The sequence below is a fragment of the Thalassophryne amazonica genome, chromosome 23 (assembly GCF_902500255.1).
Source record: "Thalassophryne amazonica chromosome 23, fThaAma1.1, whole genome shotgun sequence".
NCBI classification, from domain to species: Eukaryota; Metazoa; Chordata; class Actinopteri; order Batrachoidiformes; family Batrachoididae; genus Thalassophryne; species Thalassophryne amazonica.
Window position 1 is genome coordinate 7,081,708 of NC_047125.1, and position 17,354 is coordinate 7,099,061.

At 39.9% G+C, this 17,354-nt stretch overlaps 1 protein-coding gene across 2 annotated transcripts in view; it reads right to left on the bottom strand.

Annotated features, from left to right (window-relative positions):
* Positions 1–17,354, bottom strand: part of acox3 (acyl-CoA oxidase 3, pristanoyl) — a 40,625-nt gene that overhangs the window by 15,493 nt on the left and 7,778 nt on the right. For both annotated transcript variants that reach the window (XM_034164608.1, XM_034164609.1), the window contains 6 exons: positions 15,879–15,976; positions 15,667–15,802; positions 13,649–13,720; positions 5,092–5,181; positions 4,742–4,885; positions 2,057–2,145 (listed from right to left, as the gene is read on the bottom strand). In XM_034164608.1, the coding sequence (XP_034020499.1) occupies positions 2,057–2,145; positions 4,742–4,885; positions 5,092–5,181; positions 13,649–13,720; positions 15,667–15,802; positions 15,879–15,976 (629 nt within the window). The remainder of the gene's footprint in view (positions 1–2,056; positions 2,146–4,741; positions 4,886–5,091; positions 5,182–13,648; positions 13,721–15,666; positions 15,803–15,878; positions 15,977–17,354) is intronic.

The window sequence follows — 17,354 nt, forward strand, 5'->3', positions numbered from 1 at the left end:
CATGATGACATCACTTCCTGCTAACTTGCTTTATTTTTGGCTAAATAAAACATTTTTATAATATATAATGTAAAAGCTAGCGAGAAATAAACACTTCTAAAACTGGAAATGCTATTTTTGGAACCTGATAACACTTGTGGAGTGATTTACAAGACATCTAGCGGGTGTTAGTGTGGTGACATCCCTTCCTGGTGTTGCTAGCTGCCAACTTTGCTTCATTTTTGGCTAAATATAACATCTTTAGCATATATAATGTAAAAGCTAGCAAGAAATAAACACATCTAAAACTGGAAACACTACATTTGGAACCTGATAACACCTGTGGAGTAATTTACAAGACATCTAGCGGACGTTAGCGTGGTGACGTCACTTCCTGGTGTAGCTAGCTCCTAACCGCTTAGTTTGTTTTTAAACAAAACCTTTTTGGCATATATTATGTAAAAGCTAGCAAGAAATAAACACTTCTAAAACTGGAAATGATGTTTTTGTAACTTGATATTTCATTTCGTCATTTCGTGCATGCTAACGTCCACTAACTCAAAGCTAACTTCTGCTTTTGTTTAAAGCACATAAACATAAATATTGTTTAGGACTGATTGACTGACTGACAGAGGGCTTTATTAAACATGTAAAAACTGTAAGTAAGACAATAGGATCTTAATAATTAATTAAACAATTGCAATTAAACAAATGCAAATTATAAAAGACAAGGCCAAAGGTATTTTAGCATTGTTATATTATATATATATATATATATATATATATATATATATATATCATTCTAAGTACATTAAATGTCTCATCAAAAACAACAGAAGTATACTCTTGTACTTTGCGTTAGGTTCAGATATTTTTCTGGTTATTCAGCCTCAACAGCACAGTCAGAACACTCTGCTCCTCACTTTGGAACCAACTCTTTGCAGATGTGAGACCAGCTACACACAAAATCATTCCTTCTGCACTTTGGTCGAACACAATTCCTCTGCAACAAAACTGCTGTGTGCAGAAATGTGAACGCAGCACCACCTACAGGATATACAGCTAACTGCAATAACAAATAATATCTGTCTCATTCTTATCCAATCCAATTTGGTATCAGATAAATTAAACTCAACTCAGTAAATAAAGCTGGTTGTGTATGTTTTTGGCTAAAACAAATAAACAAAAACAATAGGGGTATGAAAATGTGTGACACTAGTGCTAATAGTGCTGTTGTCAAATGTACGAACCAATCAGGAAAATTTTGAACATGTTCAAAATAATTTTTGATGTGACACACCGTAAATCAACAACCAAACATCAAATCAACATTACAAATTCTGAAACAGTTTTACAAAGCTTGAGACAAATTCACATAAAAAAAAACAATTTTACATATCATAATACAAAATTACATTACCATAACACATTTACATTTTAGAAAACAAATTAACAAGACGTGAAACACTTTTACAAATGCCGAAACAAATTAACAAGTCCCGAAACAAATTTACAATCTATATCAACCGGAAAGGGAATGTCCCAACTCGGGGGTTGACCCGGAAGTGAAACAGGAGCGGCAAGTTGAAGTTTATTTTAGTTGGATAGCGATGGAGTTATGTTTTGCCCATTTTGTGGAAAACACATGAGGCGCTTAACGTGGTTTTGCTTTTCATGTTTTTAATTTGAATGGACGTGGCCGACGGACCAGATATACTGCAGCAGTGCATACGGTATTTTAATGAGGGACACTCGTACGCTGTAATTTTTGATATAGATTGTAAATTTGTTTCGGCGTTTGTAAAAGTGTTTCACGTCTTGTTCATTTGTTTTCTAAAATGTAATTTTGTTTTGTAACTTGTTCATTTGTTTTCTAAAATGTAAATTTGTTTTGGAACTTGTAAATGTGTTATGGTAATGTAATTTTGTATTATGATATGTAAAATAGTTTTTTTTTAATGTAAATTTTTCTCAAGCTTTGTAAAAGTGTTTCAGAATTTGTAATGTTGGTTTGCACTTCCAGGCCACCGTACAATACACCCAGAGGCGCTCAAGCTCAAGTGTTACTGTCACCTACCCATTATCCAGTCCATTCTGGCCCAGCTTCTTTCCCATATCTCCAACCAAGACACCAGGTAAAGCCAGCAAGGTTTTATGATCTCTAATCTACAGCAGAACAACAGATACACATTAACAAATGTAACACAAAGTGTTAATCTTCAACTGTAACACAGATGGCACATTAAAAACAGAATGTTCTGAAGGAGTTGTTTTTGTTGACACACTTGGGAAACTTGGGAAAAACTGTTGCATGACTGACTGACAGAAATGTGGGGAAAAACGTATTTGATACACTGTTGATTTTGCAAGTTTTTCCACCTACAAAGAATGGAGAGGTCTGTAATATTTATCGTAGGGACACTTCAACGGTGAGAGACTGAATCTAAAAACAAACAAACAAAAAAAAAAATCCCGAAAATCACATTGTATGATTTTTAAATAATTAGTTTGCAAGAATTCTGGATCTCACAGTTAGTTTTTCTTTAAGAAGCCCTCTTATTCTGCACTCTTTACCTGTATTAATTGCACCTGTTTGAACTTGTTACCTGTATAAAAGACACCTGTTTGCACACTCAATCAATCACATTCCAACCTGTCCACCATAGCCAAGACCAAAGAGCTGTCTAAGGACACCAGGAACAAAACTGTAGACCTGCACAAGGCTGGGATGGACTACAGGACAACAGATAAGCAGCTTGATAGAAGACAACAAGTGTTGGTGTAATTATTAGAGAATAGAAGAAACACAAGATGACTGTCTGTCTTCCTCGGTCTTATGGGATAAGGATGATTCTGAGAAAGCCCACAACTACATGGGAGGACCTGGGGCCTGTTCCATAAAACAGGATTACCAAATAAACCAGGCTTATTTCAATGATACACTGGTTTCATATGGTGGCATATGGTTTCATCCAAAACCGGCGAAGTCAAAGTCTCACAAAATGACAATGGGAGAAACGAGCCCCTGTGCTTATTGGAGTATTATTGTGCAGGCCAGTTCGGGCACCTTGTACATTATGCCCGTCCAACTGCTTATTTGTCTAGGTGGGAGGACCTAAAGCAGGTAATGGCTGATCAGATCCTACATGAAGCAATCATCTCAGATGAAATGCTTCTCAGACCTTATTTTACTGTGGTACACAAGGGGGCATGAAAGAGCCTTCAGACTATGTTGAAAAAAGATGACTGTAAATGCAGCATGATGTTAGAACAATCATAAAAGAAGACGTAGAAGATGGAATATCTACCTGTAACTCTACAGCCACTGAGCATTAACGTGTTCATTGATTTAATGTTACAGCTGGTAAATGTTGAGCTTATTTTAAGTCGAGAAAGCAGATTTTTATACACTGGTATCAAACAAACAGTGTATCACACATTAAGGCTCTATCTACAGGTTTGTTTCCTTGGACAATACACTTTGCCTGCACTGTCCCACTCCATCCTGCTATAAATGGGCGGTACACGTCACACTATTGTATCTGGGGACAAACATTGGCCCAACGGTCCTCAAGGCCTATATAGGACTCTGAATCCAACAGCAGTCATTTTCAGGATACACTGTATATTAAGGAGAAGCAGAACAGGGCAAGTAGTAAAGTTCTCTCCAGTGAGGAGTAGAATTGCCTCATACAACTTGAGAAGTGTTTGTTCGATTGCTCCTGCTTGGGCTAATTCCAACAAACTTGTGTGTGTATGTATGTAGGGCGAGCCCAGAATGGCCCACAAAAGGTGTGCCTTGACAAAGGCCAAGGTTCATGTGACCAAAAGGTTAAAATGTTGGTTCATGTATCTGTTTGTTCCCCAACTCATCACAGGTCATTTGGCAATTTCCACTCAACCTGATACGTGGATGACAGTCAAACCCTGGATTTCCTATAATGAGTTTGATTTGGCAAACATCATGACCATTGGGATCAAAAGTCAAAATTATATATAGGCAGGTTCTGGAATTTCCTAGGCGACATCAAATTTACCAAAGGTCAATCATTGTGGTAAAAGGACACTATTGATGTTTTCCACTCCAATCTGCATGAAATTTAGGACATATATTGGGATCAGTTCCAGAATTGCCCAGCAATGTCAAATTTGCCAAAGGTTTGTTGTTCTTCTCCTCCCAGGTCTATTTGCTGACTGCTACCAAATTTGTTACGTCAATGAAGACTGGTGCTGAAACTCAAAAGAATTAAATTTTGGCAGAGGTCACAGAATTTGAATTTTAACCTGATTTGGACCAAATGAGCATGAGCTTATCCTGGCAAAGTCAGCCAGTACGGTAACGGAATTACAATCTGAGCTAATCTGTCAAGGTTAGATGCCATATGTCCAGATAGAATTGCCCACTGGGTTAAAATGTCAGACCCCTGCAGCCGTTACTGTCATGCCCACTGTTACTATTACCTAGTTTTCAAAAATTTTGTGGAAAAATACAAATTGTCTTATTTGATGGGAATTCTCTTGGAAGATTTTGGTTGCATTCTTCGTTATCCCGCTACAGAAATAGTAACTAATGCGGAACATTATTCTAGACTTTTGGTCCTTTCCTCGCCACATACCTCAGTGCATGAAATATGCAACAGTAGAACAATAAACCTTACATTTTTTAAACCTGCCTGATATCATGAAATATTTGAGGCAAAGGTCCTGTTACAGCGAGTCCTGATGCCATGATGTTATCTCAGCGCAGAGGTCGGAGACGTACCGGCACAATGAAGGAGTGCAGGCCGTGGCACACTTGGTCACTGGTGTAGAGCTGTGCAAACACCACAGCGTGGGTTGCTGTCTTGCCCATGCTCCCCACCCAGAACTTGGCGGCCTCAAAGTCCGGAGAGTGGATAACGAACTCCTAACAGGAAGGCAAGTGATGCTGAACTGTAACAGGGTATAATTTTAGAACCTCTAATCTGCTCCCAGCATGCTTTAGAACACATTATATTCAAGTTTAACACTCTTAGACAGAACTACACCATAACATGTACGGTATAAATCAGAGATGTTATTCCTAACATAATAGAAAAGGAGACATAGCGGTACACGGGGTGTGTTGCTAACCTGCGTGGTGGGGTCGTACGTGGCCGTTGTCCTCATGTTTCTGGTGTTGCTGCCATGACTCAGCTCAGTCAGTGCAAAACATCCAAATATCTACAAACAAAGATCTGCCTTTTTAAATTAACAGTGGATGTACTGGTAGTTTTGTTCAAATTTAAACTGGTAGCTTTGTTAGAAAGAGCAGGTAGCTCAGTGGAGTAGGAGCTGGACAAGACACTTCAGTTCACACCAACAGTTGAACAGGTCTTTAAAAAAATGCGTTCTTCTGCTCCATAGCAAAAGATCTGAAATAGAGAGTAGCAGGAATGGGGAGCCCACCAATATCGACTCCAAGTCCATTCCAAGACCTTAATGGGTCGAGTGGGTCAAGACCAAGACATTAGGATTTCAAAGTGGTCGAGACTGAGTCAAGACCGACTCTTTAGAGGAAATGAGAGAAGTCGATGAAATGAGTCCAAACCAGAAATAGACTTGGGTACTGCACCACATGACTGACTTCTTACTGCAGGTTGGGGCAAACACTTCCCTACTTCTACTTCCAAATGCTTTCCTGCAGTTGTGTACTGGTTCACACACACAGGCCAAGTGAGACACTCCAGTCATTACTGATGATTTGAAAGTATCTTTTTTCTCTCTTTGGTCCACTTAGTTAAGATGACCTTTCCAAACTTTACCCTACTGCCGGTCTGGTGTCCCTGGTTTTGGATCTCCTCAAGGACATCAGTCAAGTCAGGTCTGAGAGCATCATGTCACTCTACCCAACCAGCTCTGAAAAGTATCCATCTAACTGCCACAGGCATGTGATATATGGGGGCACTCTAGGCCTTTGCCCATTGTTGGGGACCTCAGTACTCCAGGATGCATGCCACATGGCCACAGAGTTGGAGCTGGCATTCCCTCACAATGCCACTACTACACCTCAACTAAGTCTCCCTAAGTAACCATTCATTTGTCATAAAGTACCCAAGGATCCTCCAAGGAGACCTGGCACCACAAACATCCGGTCTTTGTCTTAGATCGCTGGTTATCTTCCAAGTTTCACAACCATACATGAAGACATAGTTCTCCAAGGACTGTAAAGACTTGGACATTCATTAACCTACAAAGGTGTCAACACCACCACAGGCCTTGGTTAAGCAATACTCTGACTCCACAAGTTTTCCAGGCATTCCTCAATCTCAAAGGCAGATGACTCAGAAACATTACAGTCAATTTGTCAGTAGGATTCAACATATGCCCCAAAGTGGGCATGTCAGCCTGAAATTAGGTGGACCATTCATCATTGCAGCCACTCGCAGGCAAGTATGGCAATTTATGGATTGAGCAGAGATTCAGCCATGTCTGAACTACAGGGTTTCTAGTCTTTGTTTGACAGTGGCTTTCAGCGCAGGGTATCCTCAGTAATTCGATTACTTTCAAAAAGTTGGATGTCCTTCCAGATCGTACTTCTCCAAACCTGCTTATCTGCAGCAAGTTGATCCCACTCATTATAGGCCATGAGCCAGTCATCAATTTTGACCTCATCAGTACCACTTAAGGGAACTAAACGACACTTAAATGTACCATGGCCTCCCCAAAATGTCTGATAGCCATCCCAGGGTGGTAGCTATAGCCAGGTAAGGGTCAAAGAAGGGTTACACAGAGGTCAAAATGTGTCTGATCAATCAATTCCATAAAGGTATAGTTTGGACTACTGTATCTATGACTAAATGTTATGGACTTATGGGGTAAAAACAGAAAAAAATGATCAAAGGTCAGTTTCAGTTTATACAGGGGTCAAAAGTTAAGCTCGTCAGGTTTTTCGTTGTTTGTAGCTGTTTCTTTGCTTTGTGTGTTTTGCCGGGACGTCTCTGCTTTGGTTGTGTATAATCGTCAGTCTCTCTTGGACATTAATGCTCTTTATGAGCCGCTGCTGTTGTCTGGGTCCGGGCTGGGAGGGCCCCGCCCTGCTCTGCCTCCTGTGCTCGCGGAGGTCCCGCTGCACCTGCTCCATTTTTCTTGTGCCCCCGGAGGAGGCGCATTAGAAGGCGCGGAAAGCGGAGTGGTGCGTTGATGAAATTTAAGTCCTACCTGGCAGCCTTCACTAGAGGGTCTGATCCTTGCCTCCTCTGGGATGGACGATATTCTTGGGCGTGGGAGCGCGCGCTGTGCACGAGAGGCTGCTGGATTCGTCCTGTACTTCCTGGACTGTCCTCTCCGATGATCGAACTGGCTCTGCCAAATCTATGCCCGTTTTTGCCGCAGCTTCTTGTTGCTGCCTCTCGCTGGGCGGCGGAGTTTTTACACCGGTACTGTCGGCTGTGGGCTCGCAGATGCGGCGTTTCTCCTTCGGCCGCTGAAACACGCTGTGTCACTGGCTGCTGAGGAGCTGAATTTCCACATGACTTCATTAAAACCTGCTGATCCCACCGAGATCCTTAGTTTGGGTCTCATTAACATCAGATCATTGTCTCTGATGTCACTGCTGGTTAATGACTTAATTGTGGATCATCGTCTGGATATGTGAGACCTGACTTAATCCACAGCTGTCCTTCCTCTGAATTAGGCCTGCCCACTGGCGAACACTTTTAGTCACATTTCACGTGATGTAAGGAAAGGTGGGGGTGTTGCTTTTATCAATCCAGGTTTACTTTATTAACTGTTGGGGGCCTCCGTATTAGAAATATTACTAGGACTGCTTTCTTCCACCTGCTAAATATAGCAAAGATTTGTTCCATCCTGTCTATGGTTGATGCTGAGACCCTGATCCATGCGCTCATCTCTTCTAGATTTTCTGGTTTACCGCAGTCTAGCATTAGGGCTCTCCAATTGGTTCAAAATGCTGCAGCCAGACTTTTGACATGAAGCAGAAAGTTTGACCACATTACACCCATTTTGGCGTCTCTTCACTGGCTTCCTGTCCCAGTGAGATCAGATTTTAAGGTTCTGCTACTAACCTATAAAATTATTCATGGACTGGCACCTCCCTACCTAGCTGACCTAATTAAACCTTACGTACCGGCCTGGGCTTTACGTTCTCAGGGTGCAGGACTACTTTGTGTCCCTAGGGTGAATAAGAAGTCTGCGGGTCACAGAGCTTATCGTGCCCCTGTTCTGTGGAATGATCTCCCTGCGTCAATAAAACAATCAGATTTTGTGGAGATTTTCAAGTCCAGACTTAAGACGCACATCTTTTCCCTTTCATATGGCTAGCATATTGGTACAGTTTTGTTTTACGCTTTTTACTCTTTTAATTCATGTTATTAGTAATTGTAGCGGGTCGCGGCCTTAACTTTACCTAAATTCTGGGTCTTTTAGTGAAGTTTAGGGCTAGCGGCCGGCGATCACCTTAGTATTTCTTCTGTTTTTCTTGTTGATTAATGCTGACAAATTATACAGTATTTTTTGTCTTTCTGATGTCTGATTCTGTTTTTTCTCTGTTTAAGGTGCAGCTCCATCCAGAGATGGGAGTTGTATTTGTTTTAGCAACCCTCCTGTCCTGTGCACCAACAGCAATTCTTGTATATTCGTCCGTGAATTGTTCTGTGAATTGTTTCTGTAATTTATGTTTTGTAGCATGGCCCAAGCAGAAGGTCACCCCTTTGAGTCTGGTCTGCTTGAGGTTTCTTCCTCAGAGGGAGTTTTTCCTTACCACTGTTGCTCTGGGAGTTGGTAAGGTTAGACCATACCTGTGTGAAGCGCCTTGAGGCAATGCTGTTGTGATTTGGCGCTATATAAAGGAAAATAAATTGAACTGAAATTGAAATATAATTCATTTGAGCATGATTCTCCGCTCTGCCCATGATGCTAAGTACTGTCAGGGTCATAAAAATGGAAATCAGCTATGTTATATTATCAGTGTCTATAGGCCTCCTGGCCCATACTCTGATTTTTTTTTGGTGCGTTCATCTCTACTCTGTCAACATCTTGAGTATTGGTGATTTTAACATTCATATAAACAAGCCCTCTGATCCTCATGGTAAATCATTTATGGAAATTGTGGATGCATTGGGATTCCAGCTGTTCATTCATGATTCAATGCATATTAGTGTTAATACTCTAGATTTGGTTCTCGCACGTGGCCTCGCTGTCACGAATATTGACATCCTGCCTCTTGCATTGGCGGTCTCTGACCACTCACTTATTAGGTTTACAATTACGCTGCCGCGTTTAGTGGAGCAACAACATTGCCTATTATTATAGCGACATATTAAACCTTCAACTTTGACTGAACTCTAAGCTAGACTGCCGGAAAGCTTAACTTCAAGTTCGATGAATTTTCAGTCGGTCGACAGTCTTACGGATAGCCTGAATTTAGTGCTAAAAATCACACTTGATAAGATTGCGCCTCCTCTATTAAGGCCATGCCTTCCTAAGGCACAGACGCCTTGGTTCAACAGTTACTTGCGTGACCTTAGGCAGAAGGCTAGAGGGTTGGAACGGAAATGGCTTAGTTCCAAACTCCCTTTTCAGCACAGGACTTTCTGGACTATTTCAAGAAGAAAATAGAAGATATTAGGTTGAGCACATCTTAGCATACTTTGGTCCAGTCATTGCACCTTGCTATTGAGGTGGCGGCTACCATTGAGGTGCTACCTAGATTCACGGAATTTAATAGTATTTCACTAGGTGTGCTGACGAAACGTGATGTCTACTAAAAGCACAACTTGTTTATTTGATCCCATACCAACAAAACTGTTTAAGGATCTGTAGCCCATTCTTGGGCTGACTGTGCTGGAAATTGTTAACCTTTCACTAAACTCTGGATCTGTTCCAAATTGTTTTAAATCTGCAGTGGTTAAACCATTACTCAAGAAATCTAATCTCAATTCCTGGTGTATTGAAAAATGATAGACCAATATCAAATCTATCATTCTGCTCTAAAATTCTGGAAAAGGTGGTTTCACAGCAGCTCGTGGACCACCTTACTAAGAATGATCTTTTTGAGCCATTGCAGTCTGCTTTTAGAAAACATCACTCCACAGAAACAGCACTTATTAAAGTAGTTAATGATCTTCTGCGAGCAACAGACTCGGCTACCACGAATTGTTTCGGGATTACTGGAACTGTCAACTGCATGGTTGATGTCTTATCTGTCTGGTTATTCCCACTGTGTTTTGTGCAATGACACTACCTCTGATTTTAGGGGCATGAAGTATGGGGTTGCGCAGGGATCCGTTCTGGGTCCCCTGCTTTTTTCCCTATATATGGCCCCCCTTGGGAACATATTGCGGCGTTTTGGGGTTGCTTTTCATTGCTATGCTGATGACACTCAATTATATATGCCGATAACTTCTGAAAATATTGTCCATATAAATTCTCTAGAAGACTGCCTTGGAGCAGTGAGAAGTTGGATGTCTAGTAACTTTCTACTTTTGAACTCTGATAAGACTGAAATGATGATTCTTGGTCCAGCAAGGCATCAGCATCAATTTGATCAGCTAGCGCTTAGCCTAGGTTCTTGTGTTACACATCATACTGACAAAGTGAGGAACCTTTGGGTAATTTTTGATCCTACGTTGTCCTTTGACCTCCACATTAGGGACATTACGAGGACTGCTTTCTTTCATCTAAGAAATATAGAGAAGATTTGTCCCATCCTGTCTATGGCTGATGCCGAGACTCTGATTCATGGTTTTATTTCTTCCAAACTGGACTATTGTAATGCTTTGTTTTCTGGTTTACCGCAGTCCAGCATCAGGGGTCTTCAACTGGTTCAAAATGCTGCTGCCGTAGTGACCACTAGAGTTGAGCCGGATACTCGTTTCAGATGAGTATCCGGTACAGATAAAGCATTTTTGACGAGCACGAGCATGATCCGAATAAAACTCATTAATATCTGTGGTCGTGCTGAAGAAAAAGTCTCATTGGCTAACTGACTGACTATCTTCACACTCTGTGATTGGCGAGTCACACACAGAGCCTGCCCCTCCCTACACTGACATGTCTCACTGCAGCTTCTCACACACACACAGACAGGATCTCTCTCTGTGCTTGGCTGGATTCTGCCTCACGTTGCTCTGTCAGTACTCTTTTAAAGTTTTCTTCAGCTCGCCTCTTTTTCGGTTTTCCTTATATGTAAAGCTACTTGAACTTGTTTCATATCATACGTGGTGCTTTTGAGAAGACAGCGCTGAAAACGGCTCCTGTCATGTCGGTCCCTGCCTCCAGTCGGGTTTTTTATTTATTTTTAACCATTTGTTTGCTCTTGATTTTGTTGGTGATATAAAGTCAGTTGGAAAACTTTGCTCCTACTGAACGCGGTGCTTTTGAGAAGAATACAGTGAACAAGGCTGACATATTATTTCCCTGTTTGTCATCACTGGATGTTTGCATGAATCACCAAGTTCACACAGATCATTAAAAAATAAACAGTCTTACAGACCATTTACACACATACACACATTTAGCTGAACACACAAAGTAGCCTATATTAATATTTTTATTGTATATGGCTGCACGCAGTATCTGACACTTTCTCACTGCAGTTCATAAAAATAAAGTCAATTCTGAGGCTGTTCTGTTATTCATTCATACACTTAAGAATATTCATGTTCTGAGTTTATAAAATAAACTTGTTCTGTAAAATAGTTCCTTTACTATTGTGATAAAAAAAACATTGACTCTCAATTCTGAGGCTATTCTGTAAATATTCAATCATACACTTAAGAATATTCATGTTCTGATTTCATAAAAAAAAAAAAAACTTGTTCTGTAAACAGTTCTCTTACTTTTATGATCAAAATCGATGTGAATCTCAATTTTGAGGCTGTTCTGTAAATAGTTTTCAAATAAACAATAAATATAGCAACTTCTGATCAATCCATATCAATTTCAGATTTAAAATAATGTACTGATTTAAGCCCCAACCATTTCAGGTTAAACCACGCCCACTTCCGGTTTAGGCACCACCTACTACAAGTACAGATATGGATACAGATAATTTAGATGGTTGAACAAATACAGGTGTACTCGCTCATCCCTAATGACCACATTACGCTGGTTCTGGCATCCCTTCACTGGCTTCCGGTCTCTCTGAGATCAGATTTTAAAGTGTTATTAATGGACTATAAAACTGTTCACGGAATGACACCCCCCTACCTGGCTGGCCTGGTTGAGCCCTATGTACCGGCTCGGTCCCTGCGTTCACAGGATGCAGGCCTATTGTGTGTCCCTCAGGTGAAAAAAAAAAAAGTCAGCAGGTTACAGAGCCTTCTCTCACTGCGCCCCAGCTCTGTGGAATGATGTGCCCGCGCAGATCCGACAGTTGGACTCTGTGGAGACTTTTAAGGCCAGACTGAAGACACACTTTTTTCCCTGTTTTATCATTAGTATTTGATACGATTGTGTGTCTTCTTTTATTCTTTTTATTTATTTTATTCCTTTTACTTATTAATGTTTAAAAATTTTTATTGTGTTTTTAATCTTAATTCATTTTATTCTGCCTTTTATAAATGATGTTTGTGAAGCGCCTTGAGGTGACTAGTCATGATTTGGCGCTATATAAATTTGATTTTGATTTGTACATTGGATTCTATGACATATTAACCAATAATTAAGTGTGACAAATGGTGAAAACTATTTCTGTTCAAAATCCTATTAACTCAACCAATAATTTGGATCACTTCATACCAAAACTGGAGCAACTTTAACTTTTGACCCCTCTACAAAGTGAAATTGACTTTTGTCACCATTTTGGTATTTTTTTTTTTTTTACTCCATAACTGTATAACTCCATAACTGCACTGAGGTCATGGTTAGTTCAAACTATACCTTTTTGTAATCGTTATGATCAGAAAAATAATGTGGTATATTTCTCAATATGACTGGAGCATTTTTATAGGCTTTGACAATGTTATTAACTTCATGTGTTGTGAAAATGTTGTGAAACACACTAAGTCTGAACCACATGATACACATGAGATGATTTTTCGAGAAATATTAGAAGAAAAAGACAAATTGTGGAGCCTTGGGTTCTGAAGAAATAAAATTAATTGGTACATGAGCCTTTTGCTTAACCTCTTAAACCCTAGGGTCCCCAAATTTGGGGACTTGCCCTGTGTTGGAATATTTGAACACTCATAACTAACTAAATAACTAAAATGTCAAGCGAAGTCTCCTCGACAAAAGTATCCACTTCAATCACATATCAACTAACCCCAGTTGAAACGCCAAGCAAATAAAGGCAGAAATCGGAATTCATTTTTTTTGGGAAAAAAAAACAAAAAAAAAACAAACAAAAAAAAAAACACATTTACTCCTACCAAGTATTATTTACTTTCAATTCTTTTGCATCCACAACATCCCCTGGGACCTGTATTTTAGCTGATCCAAACTTTTGCATTTTTGACCTAGTACAAGCTGAGAAATAAATCATAATATATGGGTATGTGATTTTGGTGAAATAGGCTCTAGGACTTAAGGGGTTAATGACCAGGGGGACAGACTTCGGCCTCTCAGGACCCTTAACAGCATAAAGCAGATTCAGGAAACTAATGAATGAACTGTGACATGAGCCTGAACTCCTTTAAAACAATAACTCATTAATAAAATTGATACGATCAGTGCGTTGAACGGTTACCGTCATATCTTTAACTTTTTCAACCAGCTCCTGGTTGCCTGATCCTGTGGTGGCGATAGTCAAAGCAAACATCTGCAGGGGGAAGAGAGTTTGTATCAGCGTACAATGGACACAGACAAACAAGTAAACAAACATAATAACCCCCAGCTGTGCCAGAGGCTCCTAATCCATTTACAGTAGGGAAAATAAGTATTTGATCCATTGTTGATTTTTACAAGTTTTCCCACCCACAAAGAGGTCTGTAATTTTTTTTCATAGGTACACTTCAACTGTGAGAGATAGAATCTAAAAAAAGAAAGGCGCTTTGCAGTGGAGATCTTTTTTTTTTTTTAAGTGCCCAAGGTGCCGCTCCCAATAAATGCCGCCCAGGTTGGCTCCCCGGTTCGCCCGTACCAAAAACTGCTACTGGAAGATGGATGAAGTGAAATCTTCGTTGAGGTACTTTGAAAACAGACCTTGGGACATTACAGTTTAAACTAATCTGAATTTAGTTTGCACTTAACGAAGGTAGAAAATTCTGCGTTACCTATAAAAACAACCTGAACCTGTGCCAAAGTAAAGTGAGCTTTTCCTGGGAGCAGAGCCCGAAAGGTCAGTGTTTTAATGAAATGATTAATAGGAGCAAAGTCAGGTTTGGGAATCTTGGACAAAATACTCGTAGGTTCCATGATGTCCTGCTCAAAAAAAAAAAAAAAAAAAAAAAAAGGACAGGACATAAAATTCTCCCCCCAAGCAAGTGATCTACATAAAGCTGCACACAAACTATGTAAACTCATGGTTGCCCATGACTACTCTGAAGGACTTAGAGAGGTCTGAGGCCGTGACTGGACAAACTGTTCACCGACTTCAGGGTGGACAGATTAAGTTTATGTTTAAGTTTCTCGTGTGAATTTCTGGTAAACTGTAGCTGAAATTTCACATCTTAAAAAAAAAAAAAAAATCATTCACTGTTCCACTCCTCTATGAAGCTGTATGACTGACGTGTGGCCTTTCATCTTGACTGCTGAACTACTAAGCAGTCCTTATTACAGGATCAAAGAAATCTGAAAGACAAATAACACTCAAAGATCTTAAGCAGGATCTGCATCAAAAGAGAACAAGGCTAAGTCAAAAGGAAAACAAGATCAAAGGCATATTCCATACTTTGATCTACAACCCCAATTCCAATGAAGTTGGGACGTTGTGTAAAATATAAATAAAAACAGAATAAAATGATTTGCAAATCCTCTTCAACCTATATTCAATTGAATACACCACAAAGACAAGATACATATTTAATGTTCAAACTGATAAACTTTATTGTTTTTGTGCAAATATTTGCTCATTTTGAAATGGATACCTGCAACACATTTCAAAAAAGTTGGGACAGTGGCAACAAAAGACTGGGAAAGTTGATGAATGCTCAAAGAACACCTGTTTGGAACATCCCACAGGTGAACAGGTTAATTGGAAACAGGTGAGTGCCATGATTGGGTATTGGGAAAACAGTTATTACAGTAGTGTTCAGAATAATAGTAGTGCTATGTGACTAAAAAGATTAATCCAGGTTTTGAGTATACTTCTTATTGTTACATGGGAAACAAGGTACCAGTAGATTCAGTAGATTCTCACAAATCCAACAAGACCAAGCATTCATGATATGCACACTCTTAAGGCTATGAAATTGGGCTAAAGGGGGTGTTCACAATAATAGCAGCATCTGCTGTTGATGCTACAAACTCAAAACTATTATGTTCAAACTGCTTTTGTAACAATAAGAAATATACTCAAAACCTGGATTAATCTTTTTAGTCATATAGCACTACTATTATTCTGAACACTACTGTATAATTGTCATTAATAATGAAAGCATGATTTTTCATTATATAAGTCACACAGAGTATAAATCACAGGACCTCCCACACTAGTAAAAGGACAAAACAGAAGTTAAACTCGACAGAATTATTTTCCTTCATGTCCACATGGTGGCCTACCATTGTGTGTGTGTGTGTGTGTCCCCCTAATTTTTTCACACTTACCCCTCTGTTGAGAGTGAACTTGGCCAACAAGGAAGAATCATACATGCCCAGACAGTCACTAACGATGATCGTCTTCCAAGGGTTGGCCATCACCTCTTCTTCTGTCAAGAAGTTGTAGCGGAAGAGCTGCTTCGTCCTGTGGATTTTTCATTTGAAGCTTTACTAACAGTCTGATTTTTAACTCCATACTGTACACATGGTTACATTCACACCTGAGGAACGTTAATTCTCTCATTTTCTCCAAAGGGAGGTCTTCGCCAGGTTGTCGAGCAAAAATGGGGTCATTCTCCAGTGTTGAGAAGATATGGTGCTACCACAGAGATTTCCATATTATAAAACAATAACACGCAAAAGCATCACTGGAGTTAATACTTTTAAATTGAGATGATGTTGTGAAGATCCATTTTCATACTTCTGGCAAATGTTCGTATCTTAAAACTCAAGAACCATAAAACTTTCAAAATTCAAAAATTTTATACATTAATAATAGGAGGTCAAGCATGCCAAAAATAAACAAATAAATAAATAATTTCTGACATTTATAACTGTCTTTTTGACAGAATTTTGGATTTGAAGCAGTTAATGTACCAGATACCATGAAATGCTCACTAGATGCAACAAAATGTGTGGTGAGGTTACGTTTTGGCAAAAAATGGGCTGACAGCAAAAAAAAAAAAAAAAAAAAATCAACTTCTAGTTGTGTCCCTTACTTAAGGTTAAGATAAGAAAAAACTTACACAAGAAAAGTAGAAATGGAATGATACATCGCATATCGTGATAATCCAGGTCCGAACCCAGTTACCATCAATAGAACAGAGATGGACATTGTGGACTACTACAAGTACCTGGGTGTCCACATAGACAACAAACTGGGTTGGACTGTAAACACAGACACTGTGTATAATAAAGGTCAGAACTGACTGTACTTCCTCAAGGGGTTCAGATCTTTCAGTGTCTGCAGAAATATGGTGCAGATGTTTTATCACTCACTGGTCTCCAGTGTCATCTTCTACGCTGTAGTGTGCTGAGGCAGCAGGCTGAAGGCAGCTGACATGAACAGACTCAACAAGCTCACCAGGAGAGCTGGCTCTGTGCTTGGTGTGGAGTTGGAGTCTGTGGTGGAGATGTCAGAGAGGAGGATGCTGAGGAAACTGCTCAGCATCCTGGACAACACCCCCCACTCCCTGCATGCCACACTGATGTCCTGTTAGAGCACCTTCAGTCATAGACTGAGACCACAGAGGTGCACTACAGAAAGCCACAAGAGGTCTTTCCTACCTGTGGCAATCATACTGTATAACTCCCCCCCCTTCTGATGGATGAATACATAACGAACAGAGTTATTCAGAGTTATCTGCAATACTGTCAAACATCTTGTGCACTGCAAAAACTGATATCTAAGAAAGTAAAAAAAGACTTGTTTAAAGAAAAATTGACTTAACTTTTGTCTAAATAGAAAAATAATCTTGTCAAGCATTTTTTTTAACTTATTGGTTTATGTGCTACCCTGACCTACTGGAGAACTGGCAAGACGGCTGCTACCAGAACCACGACCACTCACCTGTCCGTCATGATTAATGAGTTGGGCAAGGTGACACATTCTCAGACTGCGTTAATCCTTGAACATGTAAGTTGGATAACATCTTGGAGCAAATGTATGCCTTGCAAAGGAAGATGTCAGAGACCAG